Consider the following 15,298-nt stretch of genomic DNA (forward strand, 5'->3'; position numbering starts at 1 on the left):
AAGATTAAATATGAAAAAACAAACCTTATCCCATCCTGTTTTGTTGCAAATGCTTTTAATTCTACCATCTGCTGATGAACAGGACATACAGTGGCTTCAATATCGCTAAATGACGGGTATAGAAAATTACGGTTTTGCAACTGTTGTTCAAATCACAACTGCAATACATAATTTAGTACTGTTGGTGAATCATACTTGTTTAAGAAACTATAAATTTTATGTTATCCTGCCAAAAAAACTATACTTTATTGATAGTCAGATTATCTCAGGATTTCCAGTATTTCCAATATTTTCACTAAAAACCTAGCTTTGATATATCGTAATTTTGACATCAGAGGATAAATAAATTACATTACCTTGCAGGCTCAGCAAAAGCACATCTTTCTTTTGTGTTATTGCACAAGTAGAATGACTTCCCATGTGTTGTATTGTTCTTTGTTCCAGTTTTAATGATGCAGCCAACATCTTTAAAAGATTAAAAATAATTAAATTTAAAAACAAAACACAATAGCCGTTAATAGTTACCAACCATGCATTACATTCTGACTGGTTACGTCTTTCAACAAAACAAAGTATGGCTTATATTAGTAATTTTAAAAATTGCACCACATTTACTTTAACCATGCCAAACATAATTGTTGAAACTGGGACTTGGATTCAGATATTCATGCAAATTTTCAAGTTTATACTCTAAGTACAGTTGCCTGTATTATAGTAGCCAAACTTTTAAAGTTCTATAAAGAACAAACCAATTGCATTAAATTGGTTTACTGTAGTCAAATAATAAAAAACCCTGTTTGACCTATTCTAATAATCATATGGTCTTCCAATTTTTTACATATCTTTTGCTAGGTTAAATATGCCACACATTTTTCTCAAATGTTTCTTGTTTCCCTTTTCAAAGTTTGATACTGTTAATACAGATCCGAGAATTTCTTAAACAAGAAAAATTAAATAAGCATCTAGACTACTTAATAAGCTGTGGAGACTTCCTGATTAGAGAAAAGTTTTATATTGGTAATCAGTGGAGTATCCAGAGGTTAGTTTGGGCACACAGCAAACACGAAGTGCAAGAGTTTGAAGTTAGAGTCCTTACTGATGTCAGGGTAGTTACAGTCAGTACCGATGCTACATGCTAACACTCCAAGCTCTTCCGTATTTTGTTGGATTGCAATCAATTCAGCGGCCCCATTTGGTACTTTGCCACAGGAAGCTTGAACATTCCAAAGGGGTCAGCGCAATGCTAAACCAGTCCGCGCTATCCAACTCAACTATGAGGGAGTACAAACCCATACAAGCTAATAAAATTGTCAGAACACAGGAGAGCTTCGACCAACGAGAAACACAGTTTCTCCTTACAGACGAACTACAGTATTCCTGTTTCTATATAAACCATTTTTCAAGTGCCCACACCGGTATACCGGCATCTAAATCCATTTGAAAAGACTTTTCTACTGGCTCAAGCTTGGTGATCAAATCAAAAAAGTACAGATGCTTCGTATGTATGTAGCTAAATCACCGACACACATTTCATGATGGCATTAAGTGCAATAGATAGATGTGCATATTTTACATGGCTAGCCTCACAAATATCAAGGGATATCCATGTCTATTATTTCCAGGAGAGGCCATGGCTTAGATGGAGAGTCCTAGAGTTTTAATGCTCATTTTAAGCTACGCAGACCCAATTAGGACCCGCGCTCTACTAGACAACTCCCAGTAACATCTAATGGCCAACATAGTGTGCAATCTCCCCAATTTCCCTCACATGGCTTGGGTTAACCCAGAGCTATGGTAACATTTAGCCCTTAAAATTAGAATTTTTTCACATCGCTATATTGCCGACGCAAGATACATTTGAACTGATTTGTGTCGGCTTTGCGTCGGCAACAGTTTTTTGCAGTAAAATTGTTCAGCTGGCAATATCTTTTGTCATTCACCTTTTATTAGGATTAGACTTCTGATAATGAATGGATGGATAGTTCACTGCCAACTGGCTTTTTATGTTTCGAGATCAACTCATTAGGTTAGGACATCATTAGGTTGTATATCGCAGAAGTCGCCAGTGACATGCTTCGAAAAAAATGCTTGTCACCAGCATAGTTTAACATGAAGCAAAACTGTACAGGAGACTCAATTGTTAGAGCCTTCCCAGACATCTCTTCTCACAAAATCGAGGGGAGGGCTGACTTATTGCCTGCTGTGTCTTGTGGGATACAGTAAAGAACTTCTGGACTTCTTTTTAATACGATATAAAAATTTTTCGATTATTATTACGAATCAAATGGCACCACAATATTTCTGTAGCCTGAATTATTTTAGTTAGTGATAAGGCTGGACTTACTTAAAAATATTTGTGTTTTCCGTTAAACTTAGGATTAACAAACTTTAAAAAATAAATAAATTTTCCTTGTGTCAAAACATACCATGGTTTGGGCACTTGGGAATTCTTTGAACATCTGTGTAGCTCAAAACTCCCGCCATTCTTCTTCAACAACAAATCCAAAACACTTTCGGTTTGGCGATAACTTCATTTAACACCGGGTAGCAGTCCGTCATTTAAGTAAATCATGACGTGTGAAAAAGTAACAAAGGTTTCTTAACTCAAGCTTTTCTGTTAATTTTTAACTTCACATTGCTTTTGTAAGCATAGTTTCATAAATCAATCCGCGATTTTGTATAATGCTGTAGGCCGGGTTTTAGGCTGTAGATTTTTTGAAAAGTTCGAAGAAAATGCCAGGTTCTACCGAGATTTGAACTCGGATCGCTGGATTCAAAGTCCAGAGTGCTAACCATTACACCATAGAACCGTTGGAAATGCTGTGTTGCTAACTTATGGTAATCTTTTGTAAATCGGTGTGTAATACATTTTTAAAATGATAATGTTTTTGTTTTGCCAATGTTATAGAAAATGCCAGGCGTTTTTACAACTTGTTACACCTTGTTAGGAGTTGGTGCTAGTTATTGCTTTGAATGTATGAAGGAAAAAGCACCGCTGATGGGAGTCGAACCCACAACCTTTGAATTAGAAGTCCAACGCGCTAGTCCATTGCGCCACAGCGGCTGAGACTGGGTAATCTTTGTATGAAATATAACATTGGGAACAAACAATAACATTAGGAACCTGAAAACACTGACGGAATAAGTTGGTGGATGTAGCAAAATCTAACATTCGAAAGCATGACACTTACCTTTGACATGAGACTGAACATAACCACGAGGACAATGAAGAGCAAAACAGCATTTCCAAATAAAACACAAACAATAAAGGTTCCACCGAGACTTGAACTCGGATCGCAGGATTCAGAGTCCTGAGTGCTAACCATTACACCATGGAACCTGAAAGTTCTAAAACAAGGGAAAGAGGTATTTGTTTAAGAAGAAACTAATGTTCTAGTCCTCGTATGTTGAAAAGTATTGTACAAAGAGTTATGAAAGGATTTTTCACGGACAATTATTTTTATTAGTTTCTTCGTTTTTTTAAAGCTTAAAAAATCCAGTACTGAAAGTTTCTATTTTTGGAAGCCTTCAGCCTCTAGTTTCTTATAAACTGGTTTCTTTTAAACAGAATAAGCGTGGCTTTATATATTCGTTTTTGTTTTGTTTTTTTAAAGGATAAATGGCAAAAAGACATGCCCACTACAAATAACGTTGAATATGAATATAAGTCAGCTTGCTAACTAAAAAAAGCGTTCTTTGGTACCTTTGATATTTTTCACGAAAAAACTATTCTCAGTCACTTGCTTGCGATAAACTAGTGCATTGCCAAATTCTATTTAAAAGATATTTATTTGTCACTTTTAGTTTTTGGAAATTTATTCAATATAAAGCAAGCGGTGCGACAGCCGCTGTGGCGCAATGGACTAGCGCGTTGGACTTCTAATTCAAAGGTTGTGGGTTCGACTCCCATCAGCGGTGATTTTTTCTATATTTTTTAAAGTAATGATGATGATTATTTTAAGGCTTCAAATGTTTTTAACAGTAAGTTTTCGTATGCAGTTTTCTTTCAGAAGTTTACAACTAAGTGATGTTAAAATCATTTCAGTTCGCTTAAAAGTGCATTAGATATGATCTTAACGGCACAAATTGAGTAACAATTAAAAAAAATATGCATTTTTTTGAGTGAAACATGTTTCGACATAATTGTGTCATCATGAGTAAAAATATACTATATAAAAGCCAGTCGCATACCTTAGAAAAAACTTTAATCAACGTTCTTTCGCCAGTAGCGGTTCTATGGTGTAATGGTTAGCACTCTGGACTTTGAATCCAGCGATCCGAGTTCAAATCTCGGTAGAACCTGGTGTTTTCATCTGCATCCGCTGATCATTTTGAAATTCCAAATCATTTTGAATTTTTACAAGGACGTTGTGAGCGACGAATTGTATATTGACGTATATTCCAACATCATCCTTCTCATCTTTGTTAACATCAAGGCCGACGGAGTAAAGTAAACGTTCACGGCTGGCATCAGGCAACAAACCCTTGGGACGAGGTTGCGTAAATTTATGATTTCGACCAATGAGTTTGCCTGAATCGCCGACATTTGGAGGAGTTCATCCGCTCATTTCTTTTCCCACTGGCTGTTTTGCTGAGTGGATGCACGACCGCGCAGGCCTTAAAATAAAAAAGAGCCCTGAGGACAAGGTTAAAGTACTACCTGGTTCGCATATATACAGTTGACTCTCCCAATTCAGATCATCACAGAAGTTCAAATATCTCCATAATTCAAATCATCACAGAAGTTCAAATATCTCCATAGTTCAAATCATCACAAAAGTTCGAACATCTCCATAATTCAAACCATCACAGAAGTTCGAATACCTCCATAATTCAAATCATCACAGAAGTTCGAACATCTCCATAATTCAAATGATCACAGAAGTTCGAATATCTCCATAATTCAAATCATCACAGAAGTTCAAATATCTCCATAATTCAAATCATCACAGAAGTTCGAACATCTCCATAATTCAAATCATCACAGAAGTTCGAATATCTCCCAATTCAAATCATCACAGAAGTTCGAATTTCTCCATAGTTCAAATCATCACAGAAGTTCGAACATCTCCATAATTCAAACAAATTTAAATTCAACCGTCAAATTATTGTCAGTAATATTTTTTATAGACATAATTTGTCTTGCCAACGTCTACTATATACTATGGAGTTTAGTTATAAGAGTTTGACAATCAATTCATTCGTTCCAGAGAAGTGTCCATTGTAGACGTGTCATCTATAATGGTCTTACAGTACAAAACTAAAATTCAGGGAAAAGTGAAATAATCACGGAAATTAATGGTCGGAAAAATTTGTTATCTTCTTTCTTCTCAAACATCAATTTTTTAATTTTTACCAATTTTATTTTTCACAGGACCCATATTGACAACAGAATTGTACATGTATATACTTGTATATATTCTGTATTGGCAATCCTGTATAAATATTGGATAAATAAATAAAGTGAAAATAACGAGTAATCTGATTTTTATCGTTTTTAGTTTAAAAAAGTCGAATTAAATATTAATACAGGAGCAAATTATATTTTTTAATACAAACTTAGAATATAAATATAAAAAACCTGAAACATTACAACTTAATGAGAAAAATTTGGCTAAATTCGCCAGTAATATAATTCATAGATTTTATACATTTACCTATCAGGTTAGCGCTTTTCCTGAACTGAATATTTTTTTCAATCTTAATTTCAGCAATACAGGCTTCTACAAAAGCAACGAATTTTTCACTGAGGATCTATGTTGACCAAATTTTACATGTAAAACTTACACAATTTTGAGAGCAAGAAAACCATTTCTGCTTTTATACACCAAGTGATTTGTCCTGGTTTCTTTTTTATTTAATTCCTTCAGGTTGTTTACAAGTTGCTTTCTTTTTAAAAAAATTGAAGTCTTATGTCTTATGTTGCTATAAAGAAGAGCGTTTACATTTTAGTTTTGCAGAAAACTATTGAACGTTAAATTTTCGCTAAATTAACACCACATCGAATTTCTCCAACTACGGTATTCACATAATAATCTTTATAGTAATTTTAGTTAAATTAACGTTTATATTAATCTATGTTAATGTTTAATTATATCTACAATTGAAGCTTCTTCAACAGGTCACTTCCAAGTTGCTCGAAACTTTTGTTCTTTACCTCCTCTAGCTGCACCAGCTTTACCTTTGATTACGCCTTTACTATCTGTAGAGTTTGCATCTTGATTAGCTAATTCTTCATCATAGCTGCAAAAAAAAAAACTCTTTAAAGTGCAAAAAATATTGTACATAGATAGATACTCAGAGCCGTAGCAGCATGGAGGTATATGATAGCAGGCGCCTAAATGTTGATTGGGCCGGGGAATATTTGAGATGTGAACTCCTAGATTGGGTAAAAATGCATCATCGGTAGAATTCTACCGCTAACCATGATTGACAAGAATATTGCGAGGGACGTGGTTAAATTATATAAAAATTATTAATACAAAAGGCCGGAGAAATTTAAGCACTAAATTTGTTTTGTCAAGATTTAAACAACCATATTTCATGATTTGAAAAAAGGTACAGAACTTCAATAAAGCTTTTAGAGTTAATAATTGCTGAATAATTTGCGCGCAAAAGACAGATAACAAAGAAAATAGAATATAAAAATAAGTACAGTAATTCGAAGTGTCCTAATTCATCTTTCGTAGGTTTCCGTTCACAACGTATGCTGAAAGAAATAATAACAAGAAATATTCAAATATCGTATTAGTTACAGTAAATGCTTAAGAGTCGAAGATTTCTGATTTTTATAGCAGTCAAAAAATAAGTAAGAAAAGATTGCCAAGGAAATGAATGCGGAATTAATGTTTGCGAATTTCTATACATCCGCATACCTGAATTCCGCATTTTAAAACAGACAGTAGGGTCTCTAAAATTAGCGGACACCATAGGTGCAACAAATGTGTCCGCTAATTAGAGGTGTCCACCTTCTCGAAAGTTATTATTTTTAGGCCTATTTCCGATAAAACGGGATAATTTTGTCATTTTGGGGGGTTTTTGGGATTGTTTCAAATATAAAAAGCTCGTGTGTACAAATTCTTTGGAGCAAGAAGTAAATATTGGATAGACCCAAAAATATATATATCAAATGGTCTTCCTAACTTGACCCTCCACAGAAACTCAAGTTGTCGAAAAAACTTACTATTTCTATGTTTAAAATAAAAACGAAAATAGACTAGAACTATTTCAAGAGCACTTGCATTATTTTCTGCAGATGTCCCTAATAAGAAAAAAAAATCAAAAATATTCATTTCGTTCAAGGTTCAAATTAGAAAATTCATTTCCAATCGAAACGTCCTGCTTTATGTTTGTTTGTTATATAAGCCAATGGCTAACACTGACAAAAGCTTTTTAGAGATCGCAATTTCAAGCTTTGTATTCACTATGCGTCCTACTCGCGTCCAGTTGCGTTCAAAATGGTTTAAACGCAACTAGACGTGACTCAAGTTAAGTAGTCGCGCTAAAAATACCATTTCACGCATTTTGCGTTTGGACGTATTTGAATTATTTTTTTTTTCTGCAATGTATTAAAATAGCAAATAATAAGTTGTGCAATTATGCTACAAATATTAACGCCCAAAAATAATTTATGCGCTTAAGGTTGTACATTTCCTTTTATAACATTTATCTAACTTTTTGTTGAACATTATTACGAAACACCTGGTTTGGAAAGGACTTATTAATAGCTTTAGTCTTTAGAGTTAAAGTTTTAGTTCTTGGCCAGCTTTTTCCCCATCCTAGTAAAAATACTTACTCTGGAAGTTCACCTGGTGGCATCACAATATTTATAATATCATTTATAAGCGAGAATTTCATAATTCGATCAGCAGAGGTTGTAGCAGATAACGATGGCGATGCGTTCACCTAAATAAAGTATTAAGCACAGACGTAAAGTAAAGTAACGCCTGAAGTAACATTCTGATTACTAATTACAAAAAATTGCATGTTCGATCACATTGAGTGCTACTCTTTTTAAATCGAAATATAGATTTTTCAGTTTTGAGAGAATTTTAATAAGGTAATAGAAAATAAGGTAACAGAAAAGGAGCAAAATTTTCTAAATATTTTTAATACTTTTCCATGAAGAATACATATATAACATACTTTAAATTTAAGTGGAAACACTATGCAAGGGGATTTTTTAATAAGCTCACACAAGTAGTAACTGCAGTTGTGTATGATAAATATTTTGGGGTTGAGGATCAAAACATTAAGTTGTGGAGTTTGAGAAGTTTTGAGAAGGCCTGGGAAGTTTAAAGAGATGCTGGAAATTTATGCAGCATAATTAAATCTGAAATTCTTTAAATGTGAATATCTAGAATATAATGAATATCTAAATAGAACGAAAAGAGACTTTTAATTTAAAAATACTTGTTGTAATCAACTTTTTATTCTATATAAGTCCACCATCATCTCATACCTCGCGTTCCCTTTAAAGCAAAGAGTGGAATTTCATAAATAATGTAGCATCTTAAAAAGTCACCTCAATTAACCACGGTTTTAAATCATCGTCAATAATAATATCGTATCTAAAAACAAGGTAAAACTCGCATAAACTTATTTGAATCTTACAAGAACGACCTATGTTACTTGTATTTAAAAAATATTGATGTTAAAACATACCCATAACATTCAAAACAGTGTCTGTCGTTGGTTATAACTCCCTAAAAAGCGATAAAATCAAGATAACAAAAGTGTCAGAACAACACAGCATTGCATAAATAATAATAATTACAATAATAACAATAATATAATATAGTACCTGTACAGCTTTAAGTGAATGAACAGTCAACCAGTTTATGTCATCAAATAATTTATCTGTAACCTTTAATAATGAAAGGACAAAATAAGCTGAGAAAAGAGATATTCTTGTTGTTGCACAGTATTTTTGAAAGAAACCGAGCAAAGGGCTTCGCGATCACAACTTATTAAATGGTTTCTTACAAATTAAAGAGTACTTTTTTCAAAAACTAATATTGTGTTTGCAAGTGTTACCTTTTATTTGAAATTTGTGCATATCTAACAAACAAGTAATGAACAACTTGTTCAGTTAAGTTATTGCCCTATATATTCCAAATCGTACAGGTGAAATTGCGATATTAAGGGTGTTCATAATTTCAAGTTCCTTAAAAGTTTTTTAACTTTTTGAGTATAAAACAGCTACACTAGTAAAAACATTTTTCGTAACTAGAAATACTTTTTACAGCTCTTATCATTTATTTTAAAACAGGTGTCTAAATAAGTATTTGTTTCGTGTATTCCATATATCTGGTATAGCATTTCTAATTGCAACAAAGGAGATACAATAAACATCTGTGATTGCTCCATTTATTCAAACCACATTTCTGTCTATATTTTTTACATGCCTATTTTCTTTGATCCGTGAACAAGCAAAACCCACCTCTTTTCCACGGGTACCCTCTAAATAGATTCGGAGGTTGTGAATGGTCCATTTTCCACCATGTGTGGAATTATACTCGTCCTAAAGAAAATCACACTAATTTATTTTAACATTGTACGAATAAAGAATAAAATGTTACTTTCATAAAGACCTTGTAGTACGAATTAAAGCTGATGATGAAGATAAAGAAGATGCATTAAAGTTTCGACAAATGATACATGGTGTAAAAAAGGCTTACTTATTAAATTTTTAATTGCTAAGAGGTGATTGTCAGTCAGTCAACATTTTGGCATTTTCACAAATCCGAAAAATCATTTATTATACACTGGAATCTTTTTACAGCTTTCTTCCTGATGTCAGTACAAGATTGATGTAAAGTGCTATACAAGCTTTCCAATTTTCAAAGGAATTCTTTGCAAATAGATAAAATCCTCGTCAAACAGCAAATCAATAATGAAAGTAAATTAAATTAAAAAATAAAACTCACCCCATGTTTTTGTACTGAAACATTTGTCAAGTGGACAAACATATTATCTAGTTCGTTGACATCTGCGTTATACTTTACTGTACAAAATCGACAAAAACCAAGCTTGTACCTGAAAACAAAACCTAAATTTATAAGCGAAATAAAAATTATTTATTATTTTTACCCTGCAGCTGTCCAACATTAACATGTGTCGCGGATAAATTAATTTACTATTAATTTTAATTTTCAAAAAATGTTTAAAAATTTGAGAAGTTTTGCAACCTATAGGTAATCACTAGGAAAGTTTCTTAAATTTTATTCCTGTACTAGATTCTTACAAAGCAGTTTCTTAAAAAAAGTAAAACTAATAATTTCAATGCAGATCTTTGCACAAAATGTGTGACTTACATGTAGCACTTTAATGGCTTGTAAGACGTCACTAACACATACATTCTAAGATCAAACTTTTTACCACCAATCAGAAGAGGATTTTCAATGTATTTTGATATCACGTAGCTGTCTTTACTTGAATGATGACCTAAACTGTAACAAAATTCAGTTTTTCAAAAACTCCCTTTCTTACAACTGTTTTTAGTCTTCTGGATATTTTATTAAAAGAAATTTTTTTAAAACAACTTTTGTTTTTTAGCAAATTCCTGAAAAAAGCAATGATCAATTGTGAACTATGAAAGTTTTTCCCACCAAACAGTTTATTTTCTCTGAGAACTTTGCTGCTATAAGACAAAATTCTAAAAAAGCAATTAGATATTCCATTTTACCGTTCAAACAGTATAAAAAATTTTATTTATATTTTATATATATTATAGTAAATATGTATAAAATATAAATAAAAAGTTATTTCAACCACTGTAGAAGTATTTCCTACCAAAAATCTGGTAGAACTACAAACATTTTTTTATTTCAAGATGCAAAGATTTTGCAGCTATATGTTGATACACAAGTACTTGGTTATATACAAAATTTAAAATACCTTAAAGACTTTCCGTCTCTTGACCACTTTTTGATTTGAGACAATCGATTTATCAAAAATATTCCAACACCTTGTGCTGGAAAAAAAATCATAGCATATAATGATTATAGCAACACGTAAGAATTTTAGTAATTTTATAATTTCTCCCTTTTTAGCAAGATCTTCTGTTAAGTTAAAAGCTTAACCCTTCCCGCCCCAGGCATTTTTTAACACATTATGTCCCTGATCCCATGTGTTTTTAGCAAAAAAAACTCTTTTTTCCGTAAATTTTATATTAGTCTAAAATAAACCTTAACAACTAATTTAAAGCATATACTATGTTTAAAACACATGTAAGGTATTTCTCTTTTTTTAAAAATGGCCATAAAGCATTATCTAAGTCCCGGTTCGACTCCGGTAATAGACAATTCAGTAAGAATTGTAACTATATAAAAGGAAAGTTGGCAATCCGTCTATTAGCCATGCTTGGATTGTGCTTATTGGACCATAACCTATGCTTAGTTAGTGCTTTAAGCCAGCAAATAAAAGGAATGTAAGAGGAACTTCTTATCAAATATATAAAACATAATTTTGAGATATATAAAACATAATGTATATACTAAAACGTTATCGGTTTCTCGGACATCATTTGAATATATTTACCAATGAAATCTTTTTAATTATGATAAAGCATCCATTCTTGACATGACAGTTCTTGGAAATGGAGTAGAAATAGTAGTGTCTGTTGACCAATAAGACTTTAGTAATTTTTTTTTTACTATGCCAAAATAAAAAGTCAAAGCCAAGAAGCTTGACATTTTTTCAGTAGAGATTCCATTTACAGGCCATCTAGCCAGGTCTGAGGAGGGAGGAAGACCATCACCAGCTTTTTCAAGAAATTCATGAGCATAGCGATTAGTTTCAATAGTTATATCATAAATAATTTCATTGGTGATAAACAGTTTGAAAAAATAAAGTTCGTTGGCATACTCAGGAATATCGACATTTATTCCAGGATTTGCAGCAAAATGGGGCAACTCTTGTAACTTCTTGTCACCAGATTTCCATTGCCCATGTTTCAACCAGGAGGGTTTGGTTCCTTTCTAGCTTTCTTCGAACTAGGTTCTGTCAATTCATCATTTTCAGTTGAACTTTCATTAACACATTCTTCCCCACCCTCAGAAAATCCCAAAAAATCTTCGTCTTCACTATCACTCTGGCCAAATAATTTGTTAATTGGATCATCACTTGCTACTACATCCTCATCGCTATCTTCTTCAAAGTTTAGTTCATTAATAGAGAAGCCAAATGATGCATTACTGCTGTTAAAAGGCGAAGATCCAGAGCCACAGCATGCTCTAAATCCAGTCGCCATCTTTGTTTTAATTTTGAAAAGCAAATCTGCATAACTTACGGTAGCCAAACTTAAAAATCGTCAGATCGGTCGCAAATGAGAGATAAATTATTCTAGCTGTGAGGGCCGTTCAGAGTGGTCCTAGTGAAATCCGGGACCTGTCCGGGATCGGGATTATTTTAGCGCAGCAATATAGTCCGGGACTAGTCCGGGAACGGGACGGAAAGGGTTAAGCAGGTTTAATAAGAATTTTACCACTGTAAATTTGAAAAATACTGAATTAAGGCAAAAGACAAAATCATATTTCAAATTTATTTTTTTGGTTCAAGGATTAAACCTACCTCTTGCAGATGGTTTCATTATCCATGGTGAAGATGGATTTTTACGAAACTCTTCCACAAACAAATTGTAATCACCAGGCAAAAGAAAAGTTGTTGGAATAAAATCTAAGACAAGTAAAAAAAATCCAAATTTAAACTAACAGAAAAAAATATTGTCAATAGTTTTATTCATGATTGCAACAACACAGAGACAAAAAATACCTAAATATACATATTTGCCATTATCATCCTTCTCTGCAAAAACACTTCCCTCCTTTTCCAGTTCTTTACGGTATCTTTTTAAATTGCGCAGCATCGTATCCTTTCGCGTTAACTCATGATGATTGGGATAGTGGTTTATAACTCTATTAAAAATAAAAAAAACATCTAATGTAGGCACAGACCTACAAACTTTTGTTATTGTTCAAATCTAACTATTTAAACTGCTTCTTGATAAGAACGGCAATACCTTACAATTGTTAAAACTTCAAACAAATTACATGCTAAACTCACCAGTATATAGTTAAATTATAAAACACTTATGTTTTTAATAGTATATTTTCAAATAGTTACAAGAAATCTTAATCTTGTCTGTTTTAAATGGGGAGATAAAGAAAACTAACTTGAAACACAACCAAGAAATTAAAGCCGCAGATAATAAAGATTTCTTCAAACATACACTTTTTCATTTTCTACCCTGGGAATTGAAAACTTATTACTCCTGGTTAAAAATCTATTTTAGAGAAACAGTTAAAAAATAATTATTTGAGGAAAATGAGTTATAAAATAATTTTTGGAGGAAACTGATCAATATGGTTACTTGAGAACAAATACTAAAATAATTATTTCAGAAAAGAGTGATCAAATTGAGTATAATTTCAGTATAACAAAGTTTGACTCTAGCACACTTACTGGTCATCATTTAATCTGTAACCTGTCTCTATATTGAATATTTGTCGAACAGTGGTTACACTAGCCCTATAAGATAAGTTTTAATAAGTCTTTGTCACAAAATTATGTAGTGGTTATTAGCATGCTGGAGAAAATGTTAATTATTTACTGACCAGTAGAAATTCCAATATTCATCTGCAGCAGACTGTGTCCAACCTCGCTTCTCAAAGTTATTGACCAAGACAGATTTTTCAAAATCAGCTACATAATTGATTTTTGACCCCATGATACATAAATGTTAGCGCTCCATTGTAAAATGATTTCAAAAATTGTTTAACCAACTAACCACTTAAAAACTGTTATGCAAATGGTAAACTGTTTTTTTTCTGTTTTTAAAAGAACCTTTACCAGAGGATTGGGCATTGATTCTTAAGAATGAAAAGTTTCGTCAGCACTTCTAGCTAGCCTGTAATTATTTCGCTTGTGTTTTGTGTCTGTTATTATTGCACCAGCTGTTTTTTTGGTTTTTATTAGTATAAACATATATACATCAATTTCAAAAAGCTTTAGAAATTTCTATTATCTGACAAATTAAAAAAAAAAACAATGCAGGACCTTGACTCAGAGCAATGCGCTAATAATATTCATTGTTTTACACAACGCAGATAGCTTATGGTGTATGGCCAGTCATTAGTAAAGGGTTGTGAAGGCATCAGTCTTAATAATGGTAACAAAGTAAAACAAAACATCTTTCACCCAACCAGTGAAAAAATAGTTATTTTCCTAATTTTAAAAGAATAACACGCCATTGCATCTTTAAAGTAAAATATTTCCAAAACTTCGTAGCAACACAAGATTGCAAAGTATTTTCATAAAAATGACGACACGTTTTATTTTTGACATGTTTCGACTTTACCAAAGTCATCTTCAGAATATTATACAAAAGTTGATACATACACTCTTTATACAAAATTTTTTTCGAAAGTTATTTAAATATTTCCCAAAAGTACAATTTATATGAATTATACACAAGCTAATCCATGTTGACAAAATAATATTAGATAAACTAACAAAAGTTAGTTAAATAAAATTTATATACACAATTTGTTTAAGACAATTAAATATTTCCCAAAAGTACAATTTTTTAATTTATTAAATGAATTTAAAATGCTAAATCATATCTAAGTGACAAAAACGATATTGAACAAGCGGCTAATACAAAACATAAAATTAAACGGATAAATTGATGATGCAATGCTTAACTTGTTTATTGAGATCTGGTTTCAACCAAGAAATATGCATACCCTCTTTGAGTTTCCTGATAAAAACTGATAAAAAATCACAAATATTTAAGCATATGCAGTCAAATCTTAACTGCAAATTACTATGTAACGAAAATTGTTTTTCTATTTTGGATCATGCAGACACTGATTGGCAGAGGAAACTCAAAGAGGGTATGCATATTTCTTGGTTGAAACCAGATCTCAATAAACAAGTTAAGCATTGCATCATCAATTTATCCGTTTAATTTTATGTTTTGTATTAGCCGCTTGTTCAATATCGTTTTTGTCACTTAGATATTGATTTAGCATTTTAAATTCATTTAATAAATTAAAAAATTGTACTTTTGGGAAATATTTAATTGTCTTAAACAAATTGTGTATATAAATTTTATTTAACTAACTTTTGTTAGTTTATCTAATATTATTTTGTCAACATGGATTAGCTTGTGTATAATTCATATAAATTGTACTTTTGGGAAATATTTAAATAACTTTCGAAAAAATTTTTGTATAAAGAGTGTATGTATCAACTTTTGTATAATATTCTGAAGATGACTTTGGTAAAGTCGAAA

At 32.0% G+C, this 15,298-nt stretch overlaps 2 protein-coding genes and 5 non-coding genes across 7 annotated transcripts in view; 2 read left to right on the forward strand and 5 right to left on the reverse strand.

Annotated features, from left to right (window-relative positions):
- LOC130622585 (transcription termination factor 2-like) overlaps positions 1–2,638 on the reverse strand; it is a 28,937-nt gene extending 26,299 nt beyond the window's left edge. Inside the window, exons 1-3 of the mRNA XM_057438060.1 lie at positions 2,427–2,638; positions 357–465; positions 25–105 (exon numbers count right to left, since the gene is read on the reverse strand). Coding sequence (XP_057294043.1) covers positions 25–105; positions 357–465; positions 2,427–2,484 — 248 coding nt within the window. The 5' untranslated portion in view covers positions 2,485–2,638. The remainder of the gene's footprint in view (positions 1–24; positions 106–356; positions 466–2,426) is intronic.
- Positions 2,639–2,738: 100 nt separating this feature from the next.
- Trnaq-uug (transfer RNA glutamine (anticodon UUG)) lies at positions 2,739–2,810 on the reverse strand. The gene has a single exon. It is a non-coding gene; the product is annotated as a tRNA-Gln (tRNA).
- A 180-nt stretch (positions 2,811–2,990) lies between these two features.
- Trnar-ucu (transfer RNA arginine (anticodon UCU)) lies at positions 2,991–3,064 on the reverse strand. The gene has a single exon. It is a non-coding gene; the product is annotated as a tRNA-Arg (tRNA).
- Positions 3,065–3,268: 204 nt separating this feature from the next.
- Trnaq-cug (transfer RNA glutamine (anticodon CUG)) lies at positions 3,269–3,340 on the reverse strand. The gene has a single exon. It is a non-coding gene; the product is annotated as a tRNA-Gln (tRNA).
- Positions 3,341–3,844: 504 nt separating this feature from the next.
- On the forward strand, positions 3,845–3,918 carry Trnar-ucu (transfer RNA arginine (anticodon UCU)). The gene has a single exon. It is a non-coding gene; the product is annotated as a tRNA-Arg (tRNA).
- A 312-nt stretch (positions 3,919–4,230) lies between these two features.
- On the forward strand, positions 4,231–4,302 carry Trnaq-uug (transfer RNA glutamine (anticodon UUG)). The gene has a single exon. It is a non-coding gene; the product is annotated as a tRNA-Gln (tRNA).
- A 1,178-nt stretch (positions 4,303–5,480) lies between these two features.
- On the reverse strand, positions 5,481–14,317 carry LOC130621116 (polyglutamylase complex subunit TTLL1-like). The gene is made up of 14 exons (XM_057436421.1): positions 13,617–14,317; positions 13,465–13,530; positions 12,775–12,917; positions 12,574–12,678; positions 10,900–10,975; positions 10,317–10,451; positions 9,930–10,038; positions 9,443–9,523; positions 8,804–8,866; positions 8,665–8,705; positions 8,525–8,570; positions 7,796–7,905; positions 6,656–6,709; positions 5,481–6,243 (listed from the first exon to the last, which is right to left on the reverse strand). Exons 1-14 carry the CDS (start codon positions 13,727–13,729, stop codon positions 6,123–6,125), a joined length of 1,263 nt encoding a protein of 420 aa, XP_057292404.1. The 5' UTR covers positions 13,730–14,317; the 3' UTR covers positions 5,481–6,122.
- Positions 14,318–15,298: the final 981 nt, after the last annotated feature.

The sequence above is a fragment of the Hydractinia symbiolongicarpus genome, chromosome 12, assembly GCF_029227915.1.
Source record: "Hydractinia symbiolongicarpus strain clone_291-10 chromosome 12, HSymV2.1, whole genome shotgun sequence".
Lineage (NCBI taxonomy): Eukaryota > Metazoa > Cnidaria > Hydrozoa > Anthoathecata > Hydractiniidae > Hydractinia > Hydractinia symbiolongicarpus.